Source organism: Triticum aestivum, chromosome 5B, assembly GCF_018294505.1.
Source record: "Triticum aestivum cultivar Chinese Spring chromosome 5B, IWGSC CS RefSeq v2.1, whole genome shotgun sequence".
Lineage (NCBI taxonomy): Eukaryota > Viridiplantae > Streptophyta > Magnoliopsida > Poales > Poaceae > Triticum > Triticum aestivum.
The window spans coordinates 1003913-1015454 of NC_057807.1; the positions used below are offsets into that span (position 1 = coordinate 1003913).

Consider the following 11542-nt stretch of genomic DNA (forward strand, 5'->3'; position numbering starts at 1 on the left):
CTTGTGAGTGTATATAAAAACAGCTCAGACGTACTACGGCCGACTTGTAGGTTGACGTGGAGCCGGCCGATCTAGGACCGGTCCACTTGAATCTCATCCCAGGTTTTCACATGGGATTGTCTGCATCACGTGCAATAATCCAATCTAGTCAGGCTCACTCACTCTTAACGCGCAGTAGCCAGCCAGCCAGCTGCTCCCTCTCTTCATGCTTGCTTTCCCACTAGCTAGCTAGCTAGCTAGCGACCTTGTCGTGTTGCACGCCCGTGCAATCCAGCGTATAGGCTTCTCACCTCGTTTACTATCTCCTCCTCACCTCACCGCAACTCTAGCAGAGTCGTCATATTTATAATTCTAGGATACATATAGAATGCGCCTCATAATATTATGGACATTGTCGAAACGGCAGCCATTAATTTGACCGCTCATTTCAATTCAAATCGCAAAATGGATGATTATTTTATCGATCGGGCAATATGGTGCATCCGCTGCAGTTGCTCTAATTATACCACGAAATCGGGCTAATGTCTCTCTTTCAGCGTCCTCTCTCTATATGTAGCTAAAATACAGAGGAGAGAGCCTACGGTTGAGGGTCGATAAGGTTTTTAGGAGCATTTCATTCAGCGCGACTGTTGCTTAAGTTTGACTACATCGTCGATGTTTGTCCGCATGGTTCCACTTCTTCCTTTATGACCCATGACCACCTCATCTTCACCACCATGGCCGACGACCCATGTTGTTGCATCGGAGTTCGGGTGAATTCGTATGTTGTGAACCTTTGTCTGTTGGCACGCGTGTTTGGTCCATATGATATGAGTATATATCAAATGTTCCAAGTCTCTGTCTACACGGTTTGCCGTACAAGTAATCATGTGATGTTGCTAATTTAGATTAAAGATTAATCAAAAACTGCGTGATATCCGAACAAAAACCTGGCCACATTTTAAGAGAGAAGCAAAGACCCTCTACCGTGGCTACCTCAATGATTTGCCTCCGGCTACAGCTAGCTGCATTTTTATGGCGCGAAAAAACGACCACATGGAGGTCTCTCTCTGCTCATCACGCCGTTGCTTTCTTGCCGTCTCTGTACTGTATGAATGTACACGCAGCATCAGCTGCCCCGTTTCACTACTGAGAGAGAAAGATTGAGCGAGAAAGAAAGAGAAACTTAATTTGCTCCCTCCTTGTGTCCGTATACCTCTCTGAAAAGTATCTTTGGAAGCAAGATCCTATATAGGGCCGGCATCTCCTCCCCTGCTTCCTCACAAGCGCCACCACACCATCTACCTACCTATGTGCGCCGGCTGCTAGCTTGGTGCTTGCGTAGTGTTCAGCGAGCAAGAGATCGATGGACGCGCCTCGGCAGCAGCAGGAGGAGGAGCGCAAGGAGAAGACGAAGGCGGTGAAGGCCGTCTCCGAGGAGGCCGGGGCGTCGTCCTCGGACACCGGCGACGATGGCGAGGAGGAGGCGGGCGCCGTCCACAACCACCGCGGATGGAAGGCCATGCCCTACGTCATAGGTGATTTTGCCTTTCCCAGCATGCACATGTCACACTCGCATCTTGTCTTCCATCTCTCGCTCTACTCAGTAGTAGCCATTAGATCCTGCTGAATTTGCTGCTGCTTTCTTCTTCTTCTTGTGCCTGGATCTCAGCAAACTAATTTGTGCACACCATCAGTCTGATGAGGAAACGGCTGAAAAGGCAAACAGTAAAGGCACGAGGTCTACGTAGGGACGGATGATGACAATAATTCAGTTAGTTGTTTACCTTTGCGCTGCTACTAGTTGTTGCTAGCTAACGACATATTGCCATGGCGTGCCGTGCCATGCCAACATGTGCTTTGCTTTGCTTTGCTTTGCCTGACGACTGATGAGTGCCCACAATCCCATTAAAATCAGCTCCCATGCCATGTGTGTGCTGCTGTGTCTGCAGGTGCACCATATATATATATATATATATATATATATATATATATATATATATATATGAGAGCTATGTACGCGTAAAATTTCAGTGGTAAATCTTTTCACGCACACAAAGAGCGAAATCATGTGCGTGTAAATAGGATGTATACGCATACTATGTATTAGAGCATCTCCAACAGCCGCGCTAAACTAGCGCCGCGCCGCAAAATAGGCCTTTTTAGCGCGCGCGCAACGCGGCGGCTCGATCCAGCGGGCGCGCAAAAACGGCGCGCGCGCGATAACGGATTGGGCGCGCGGTCAAAAACACTTATCCGCGCGGTGTATTTGGAGCGCCAGCTACAGCGCGCGGCACACTCGAGCGCTCGCGCCCGCACTCTCTCCCTCTCCTCGTCCTACGCCCCGCGCGCGCCGGCGCCGGCGCCCTGCCCCCCGCCATGGACGCGCACATCGGCGCCCCGCTCACCCCGCTGTACATCCGCGACCCCCGCGCCGCCGCCGCCGCCGCCGGAAACCCTAGCGCGGCGAGCGCTGGCGTCGCCACCGCCGGAGCTCCGCCGAGCGTCGGCCTCGCGCGCAGCCTCTTCTTGCCGCCGCGGATGACTACGGCGCCGGCGCCGGGTGGCGTCGCGCCGGCGCCATCCCGTGTCGCCGCCGCACCGTCGAAGAAGGTACCCAATGTGGCGCGGGCGAAGAAGGGCAAAACATCGTCTTCGGAAGATGAGGACGAAGACGAAGAAGAGGAAGATGAAGATGAAGCTTGATGTGTCTTTCATGTCTTGAACTTTTAGTTTGCATTTGAACTTGGTTGGATGAACTTGTGGGCATGATTTTGATGAACTTGTGGGCATGAACTTTTATTCATCAACTTGTTTGTGTCAAATTTTACATGTTCATTTTTGTTCAAAATATCCATATATGCAAAATGCCCGGCGAGTCGCGCGCGCTGTATTTTTGCGCTCTGCTGGAACGGCGCGCGCGCGCTGCATTATGGCGCGGCTGCTGGAGTCAGCGCAGGCGGACGCGCAAAACCAGCCGCAGCGCGCGCGCTAAAAGGTTTTTTGCGCGTGGTGCTATAGCGCAGCTGTTGGAGATGCTCTTATGGATCCACACGCCTCTCTTTCCTGTGTAGCTAAAAGTTTCAGAATTTACCCGCAAAAAGAAAGCTTCAGAATTTACCAGCAAAAAAAGTTTCAGAATTTACAGTAAAAAAATGCATACAGCACATCTGTGTGCACGTGGGCTATTTTTGTAGAGTTTTTGGAACTACTAAATTTAAATCCTACACTTTTAAAAAGCACTGGGCTCCATGGAGCCACCGGGTCCCCAAATTCCACTCTTCTAGGACTAGTCACTACCCTATCATTTTTTTTCCTTACCTTCTTTATTTTTCCTAGCGCTTTTTTTTGGCAAATTACACTTTTTGTGTAGTAGTCCAAGAACCTTTAAAGAAACAACTTTACGTGGTGGAAAAATAAACTTTTCCTCTTCCTTTGGGGCATGATACCGGGTTTTCAGCTTTTTTTGTAACCTCCGTCCAGAAATTAACTGTCGCTGAAATGGGTGAATCTAGACCATCGAGTAATTATCAATCTTGTCGTCACAGGACGACTTCAAAAATAAAATCACGCTTGTACAGTAAAAAGCAGCTAAATATACATATAACACACTAAGCCAAGAAGAAGATCAGTAAAAAGCAGCTAAATATACATATAACACACTAAGCCAAGAAGAAGATCAGTAGTCTCGTGTGGTATAAAGGAAAAAATTACCGCGCCAGGTAGGGGTCGAACCTACGGCCTTCCGCTTAGGAAACGGACGCTCTATCCACTGAGCTACAGGCGCTGTTATGTCTACATTTTACTTTACTGGATTGTAGAAACAGCATAGGAAGTGGCAACTGAATTTCACAAAAGTTGAATACCGTTAGTCTTTTTGGATTTAATCTGAGATAGTAAAACCAAGAGATATGGATTTGTTGTCGCAGGGAACGAGACGTTCGAGAAGCTCGGGACGATCGGCACGCTGTCAAACATGCTGGTGTACCTGACAACGGTGTACCACATGCCGAGCGTCAACGCCGCCACCCTCCTCAATGTATTCTCCGGCACCAGCAACCTCGCCACTGTCTTCGGCGCCTACGTGAGCGACACCTACCTCGGCCGCTACACCACCATCGCCGCCGCCACCATGTCCTCCTTCATAGGCATGCTCATCCTCACGCTCACGGCCGCTATCCACACCCTCCATCCTCCCGCGTGCAACGCGTCCAAGGGGCAACATTGTGAGGGTCCCACTGGCTCCCAGCTCGCCGCCATCCTAGTGTCCTTCTTCTTCCTAGTCATCGGTGCTGGAGGCATCCGGCCCTGCAACCTTGCCTTTGGGGCCGACCAGTTCAACCCACGCACTGCTGATGGTCGCCGCGGCATCGCCAGCTTCTTCAACTGGTACTACTTCACCTTCACAGTCGCCATGATGCTCTCGGCAACCGTCATCATCTACCTCCAGAGCAACGTTAATTGGGCGCTAGGGCTCGCAGTGCCTGCCGCGCTCATGGGCCTCTCATGTGCCGTCTTCTTCATGGGCACACGCCTCTATGTCCGTGTACGCCCCGAGGGCAGCCCCTTCACAAGCTTCGCCCAAGTCCTCGTCGCCGCCGCCCGCAAGCGCCACATCCGGCGAGCTCGCGGCGATGCCGAGCTGTTTGACCCACCGCACCAGAGTAAGCTCGTCTCCAAGCTGGCATACACCGACCAGTTCGTGTGCCTTGATAAGGCAGCCGTGCGGACCCCCGACGACGCGTTGTGCGTCGACGGGAAGACGCCGGCAGACCCATGGCGGTTGTGCACGCTGCAGCAGGTGGAGGAGGTCAAGTGCCTGGCGCGCATCATTCCGGTGTGGTCGTCGGGGATCGTCTACTTCATCGTGCTCACCCAGCTGGGCACCTACGTCGTGCTCCAGGCCGCGCAGATGGACCGCCGGATCAGCAAGTCCAGCAGCTTCCAGATCCCGCAGGGCTCCTTCGTCGTCTTCCAGATGCTCGCCCTCACGACGTGGATCCCTGTCTACGACCGATTCGTGGTGCCGGCCCTTCGCCGCTTCACAAAGCGCGAGGGCGGCATCACCCTGCTCCAACGGATCGGTGTCGGGTTGGCGTTGTCTGTGGCGACAATGGTGGTGTCAGCGGCTGTGGAGCAGCGACGACGAAAGATCGGCTCGTCGATGTCGTGCTTCTGGCTGGTGCCGCAGCAACTGCTGGCGGGCCTGTCGGAGGCGTTCGGCGCCATCGGGCAGATTGAGTTCTACTACCGGCAGTTCCCGGAGAACATGCGGAGTGTGGCAGGGGCGCTCTACTTCCTGGGGTTCGCGATGGCGAGCTACGCAAGCGGGCTGATGGTGATGGTGGTGCACCGGGCGACGCGCGGGCGAGGCGGTCAGCCTGACTGGCTGGCGCAGGACCTGGACGAGGGTAGGGTGGACCTGTTCTACCTGGTCACCGCCGCCATCGCCACCGTGAACCTCGTCTACTTTGTGATCTGCGCACGGTGGTACAGGTTCAAGAAGTCCGACGATGCCGGTGCCGGAGATGTTGAGCTCGACGACGACAGCCCGAAGAAGCCTAGTGCTGGTTTAGCTTAGTTATTATTGCCTCCTTTTGGGGCTTAATATACTCCGATGCATGCATAGGATGGTAGAGTCTAATGGATATATGTGCATATGTATGTATGCTCATCGATCGATCCCGGGGAATGTATGTAATACAGATTTGGAACTAATCAAAAAGCCCAACAAGGGAGATTGAATAGCAGCAAAACACAGCAATACGTCTCCTGTTAATCTTTTTTTTTGGGCAATGATCTGCGCCGGCGCACCGGCCGAACGGTTGGGCCGGTCGAGCCCCAACCGTCAGATCTGGTTCCCTGCACCGTCAGATCTGGTTCCCCACCTCCTTCTTCAACCTCCCGCACGGGAAAGGGACGGGCCCCCTCGTGCGCGTCGACGCCCCAGCACGCGCCGACCGCCTCGCCTCGCCTCGCCTCCTCACCACCGGTCGCCCTCGCCGTCGGTCGCCTACGGCCGCCGCCCTCGCCGTTGGTCGCCCGCCCTCACCTACATCGTCTTCGTTTGTTTCTGAAAACCTCCGTGGATGCAGTAGCCGTGGTTACGGCCAGTCGAGGTTGCAGCTCGCCGTGACCCCGTAGCAGCTCGCCGGCGACCGGTTGCAGCATCCGCCCCTGCCCCCCCATGCTGGATCTCGCCGCCGGAATTCACAGAAACCCACCACCGGCATCTCGCCGTCGTGACAAAAATGGATGTAGCAAAAACTGTGGACGGTAGTAGCAAAAATCCACATGGTTGAAGCAAAAGATGTCACAAGGTCGTAGCAAAAAAAAAGCCGGTTCCAACACAAAAACAATGTCGCCGGTTGAAGCTTTTCACGCATACAATTGAAGCATTTTCTCTTAGCGGTTGCAACTTTTCTGATTTGCGTATTGTCTATTTGTAGCTTTCTATCTCAACGGTTGGAGCTTTTTCCAACTACGGTTGAAGCTTTTCTATCAATGGTTGTAGCTATTTTTCTTTTTAGCAGCGCTTGGTCAAGGCTTTTTGTGTCGTTTCGGTTGAAGCCTTTTTCATTGAAGGTTGTAGCATTTCATGTCAACGGTTGTAGCTTTCCCCGATGGCGCTGGCAGCTTGTAGCTTTCTCTACATCCGGTTGAAGCTTTCCATCAAGGGGATGAAGCTTTTTGTAAAAACGGTTGCAACATGAGGGGTTGCAACGGGTTCTGCAGAAGCCTCTAGTGTCGCCAATCGCCGCCCGGCTCGTCGGCGGCGACGGCAGAAGCACGAGGCGCGTGGGAGTTGCAACCGCCGGGGGTGGGGGATTGGTCAACGGCCTTGCTGCATCCAATGGCGAACTGGGCTTTAATGCATGGCGGGGTGAGATCTACATCCATGGACGCACGGGGGATTTGACCTTCCATGGCCGACCGCAAGATGCGGGCGTCGGCGCTGCAACGATGGATGCAGGAGACAAGGATGAGAGCGAGATCCGTGGAGCTGCGAGACGGAGATGAGGCGAGATCCGCGGGATCCGCACCGCCATGTGGCTGCTCACGAGTGGGTCGCGCGTGCGCGTGTGGAGTGGACCGGCCGAAGCTTCGGCCGGTGCCCCGGCCCCAAACACTTACCTTTTTTTGACAAAGAAACTATGTATCTTGTTGATTCATCACACACAGACACACAATGACACAAACTGGAGTATCTTGCCTCATGATTACCTGCATCCATCATTGATGCAATCCATGTAACTACATACAAATACGGTGACAATTGAGCGGTTTCATCAATTACTACTTTTTGTTTAGCAGTTCCTCAATTAGTACCAGTAGACTACTAAAATCAAGTAAACCATCCTGTTTACAGTACGTTGCAGAAATCAACAACACGGTATGAGGCTCTGAGCCGAGCCTGACCAGCTGAGAGAGGCCCATTTTAATTTGCGAATCCCGCATGCAAATAATTGAGGCGGAGGAGTAAAATGCACGAAAAGCCATCATTTTACAAAACTTCTGCAAAAATCACCACACTGAAATTTTCAACAAGTGCAAAAAACACTGATGATAAATGCTAAGCGCTTTAATGACATCACTAATTGGTCAGGCCCGCCCGTCAGGCTGAGTCGGCAGAAAAAAGTATGCCACACAGACAGATTGTGCCAATACCACATCACTAGTAGAAAAACACCTAATAGACCCGGTTCGTAAGGGCCTTTAGTCCCGGTTCATGAACTGGGACTAATGGGTCGTTACTAATACCTCCACCCATTATTCCCGGTTCAAACACGAACCGGGACCAATGTGCCTCCACGTGGCCCTGTGCGCCGAGCCCAGTCAGGGGGCCTTTGGTCCCGGTTGGTGGCTCCAACCGGGACCAAAAGGCATCCACGCGTCAGCATTCCAGTGGTTGGGATTTTTGTTTTTTTAGAGGGGGTTTGGGGGTTTTGGGGGGTTAATTTAGGTGTTTCATATATTGTGTTAGCTAGCTAATTAATAGAGAGAAGTGTCCTCTCTTATGTCCGTGCTTGGTCGATGCTGCGTACTATATATACATAAGTGATCGAGAGAACCATTCAGTACAGAAGTTCGTCATGCATACCGAGAGAAGTGATCGATCGACCTCTCCTTCTCCGAGAGATTGGTCGAACAACAAGTTTTCGTATCATGTATCCGACGCTACTGGCTACATACATGTACAATATGTATAAGATCTCTTAATTACAAACCCCTAGCATTTGAAATCAATTTCCACATGGTATTCTCCGGCTTTACTAATGACGTGGTCAAGAAAGAATCCCGCTAATTCCTCTTGAATTCCTTTCATGCGATCTGGTTCTAGGAGTTCATCCCGCATCTGCCACGTCTAATTTGAAGAAGGGGGTTAATTAATACATATATATGAATGAAACTCAACAGAAATGATAGTGTAATAAAATGAAATTGTGAATATTATTGCTTACGCACTTCATATTGTCTTCTAGAGTAGCCCCGCTTCTTTTTTCAACGTCGTGGTGTGGATGAACTCGCACACGTAGTATCCACAGAAAGCATTCCCTTCCTCCTGCCACAAGCACTTTACGAGAAATAGAGGTCAATCAAACTGATAATGAAGTATTATAAATGGCATTGATGAAAGTATAGCTATAGAATCAACGGGAGATGCACGCAACTAGCTAACCAGTAGTACTTACTTTCGGGTATGTATATCGCAGCTCCTTCGGCAGTCCCGGAGCTTCTGCGGTGAACTGTTTCCAAACCCTGCAAGATAAAGAAAATAATTATTATTACTTGAGATATCAGGAAATTAACAAAAAGTTGCCGATATGGTGCGATAATGATCGATTGAACTTACTTGCTGAGCATTTTAGTCATGTCCGCATAGGTTTCAGGATCTTTCCGTCTCGAGTCTAAGACGATTACTAGTCCATGCTCAAGCTTAATCTCCAGAAGAATATAATGGTACCTGCACACGCATGCATAACTCATCAATTACATTACTATAACCTCGCTCGAGTAATAAGGAAAATCGAATATGCACATGACAGTAACACTCACTTGCCGTTGTAAGGAAAGAGTATGGTATCTTTGTTTTGATTTTTGATCAACGATCGTAGCAAGTTGTCCTCGGCCTCTTTGAAGTTCTTTTCAACCAGAAATACATCTATGATATTTGTGTTAATGAACCCAATATCATAAATTTCTTGTTTTTTGCACTCGACGATCTTCAATCTGCATAATATATTGAGGATAATTAATTATAAATACATGCAATGAAAGAGCCGAGCTATATATAGAGACTTAATGACAGAAATAGTACTTACAGACAGTAGCAAAAGACCATTAATTTATCGAGGGCCTTTTGATTGAAGAACACGAAGAACTCATCAAATGGAGCACACAACAGATCATTTGAAACGAGGTCGTGCTCCTCTTTAATGTTCAGATACAAACTGTTCATCCCCTCAGACTCTCTGCAGGTTTTCATGTACCAACTATGGAATCTTCGCATCATTGTTGTCAGAGATTTTTCATCTTTGACGAGAGGCTTCTCGTACTCGTATCTGTGTTCGTCCACCTCCATGAAATCAGGAAGTGCATCGTCAGGCAGGTAATCTTCAAGATTGCCATAACCGGCCACCGTCCCCGGAGCATTAGACACATTGAGCGGGGGGCACGATTGCTGTGCTTGTTCGCCGAGCTGGGCAATTTTTTCCCCTTTGCTCGTTCTTTTAACCTTTTATCACTGACAGTAGTTCCCGACCGCTTGGCTTGGAGATATGTCTGTTCAGTAATGCGCATATAGTTGGTTCTCGGCGTAGACTTTGGTGGTTTCCTCAGGGCATCGATAGTGCGCTTTGCTTTCACCGGATCTACCTTCTCCTCCGGAGGTGGATGTCTCTTTGCTTTCACCCCTTCAAAGAACTCCTTGACGTGGGTCCGCACAATCGTATCGTTTTCCTCCCCGGACCTCTCGTACGGTAACTTCTCTAGAGGCTTGAGAGATGATGGACCATATTTGTATTGCCTCCCGCCTCTGGTTGTGCTGCTAGACGCCGGTGCAGACGGAGCGGCTGCGGCGTCTGTCTTCTTTCGCGCTTGCTTACAAGGCGGAGGAGAAGGAGTACGACGCGCCGGAGCAGCCGGGGCGGCGGCGGGTCTCTTCCGCCCTTGCTGGCGAGGCGGAGAAGGAGGAGGCTGCTGGCTGCTCGGGAGCGCCGGCGCAGGCGGAGAAGGAGGCGAAGTGCCGCCACGCGCCGGAGAAGGAGGCGGAGTGCCGCCACGTGTGCCCTAATCGTCACTCGTCGGAGGAGGAGGCGGTGGAGGAGGCGGAGTGCCCTGACTCGCTGGAGGAGGAGGAGGAGGCGGAGGCGTCCAGTTCGGAAGAAGAAAGGAATAGAGGACAAGAAGAAAAAATAGAATAGAGGACAAGAAGAAAAAATAGAATTTTTTTCTATTTTTTCTTCCTCTCCTCTATTTCTTTATTCTTCTCCTCTTCTTTTTCTTCTTTTTTCTTCTTCTTATTTATTTCTCCTCTTCTTTTCCTCTCCTCTTCTTCTTTCTTTCCTCTTTCTTATTTTCTTCTTTCCTATCCATCTTTTTCTAAAATTGTAACTTTTGCATCCATATAAAACTTTTCTAAAATTTTAACTTTCTATAGATGAACAAAAAACTTTCTATGAACAAAAAAACATTTTTAACATATATTATTTAGCAAATTCTAGCCACATACACATATACATCACATATGAACAAAAAAATAAACTAATAAAAATAAAAAAACATATAGCAACATATGAACAAAAACATATAGCCACATACATACACATACATTATATATATATATATATGAAAAAAAGAAACTAATAAAAAAAACAGATGCAGGAGCGAGGCGCCGGCGGGGCGGGGTAGGGGTGCAGGAGCAGGCAAGGCAGGGGCGCGAGGCAGGTGCTCACAGGGGGGTGGCGGGGCACGGCGGGCGGCGTCGGGGCGCGGGGAGTGGCGCCGGCGTCGGGGCAGATGGCGTCGAGGGCGGCGGTGACGGTGAGGTGGACCAGCCTGACTATGGCGTCGGAGGCGGCGGCGACGACGAGGTGGAGCAGCCTGACGGCGTCGGAGGCGGCGGCGACGACGATGTGGAGCAGCCTGACGGCGTCAGAGGCGGCGGCGACGACGAGGCAGAGCAGCGGCCGGGCGTCGCGTATCGGGCGGAGAAGAAAGGGATGGATTTTGGAGAAACTGCTAAGTGCTAGTTATATATGAAAAGAATTGGTCCCGGTTCGTGAAACCAACCGGGACTAATGCTCCCTTTAGTCCCGGTTGGTGCCATCAACCGGGACCAATGGGCCTCTTTTCAGCAGCCCAAAGGGCGGGAAGCGGCGACCTTTGGTCCCGGTTGGTGGCACCAACCGGGACTAATGCCCCCTTTAGTTCCGGTTGGTGCCACCAACCGGGACCAAAGGCCCCTGTGCTGCCCGCCTCGGGGCCAAAGTTTAGTACCATCTCGCTAGTTGAGAGGGGCGCGCAGTGGTTTATAAGCCCCACTGCCGCACCCCTCTCGATC

At 50.8% G+C, this 11542-nt stretch overlaps 1 protein-coding gene and 1 non-coding gene across 2 annotated transcripts; one reads left to right on the forward strand and one right to left on the reverse strand.

Annotated features, from left to right (window-relative positions):
• The first annotated feature begins 1101 nt into the window (after positions 1-1101).
• Positions 1102-5726, forward strand: LOC123110032 (protein NRT1/ PTR FAMILY 2.11). The gene is made up of 2 exons (XM_044530434.1): positions 1102-1517; positions 3909-5726. Exons 1-2 carry the CDS (start codon positions 1346-1348, stop codon positions 5558-5560), a joined length of 1824 nt encoding a protein of 607 aa, XP_044386369.1. The 5' UTR covers positions 1102-1345; the 3' UTR covers positions 5561-5726.
• On the reverse strand, positions 3694-3766 carry TRNAR-CCU (transfer RNA arginine (anticodon CCU)). The gene has a single exon. It is a non-coding gene; the product is annotated as a tRNA-Arg (tRNA).
• Positions 5727-11542: the final 5816 nt, after the last annotated feature.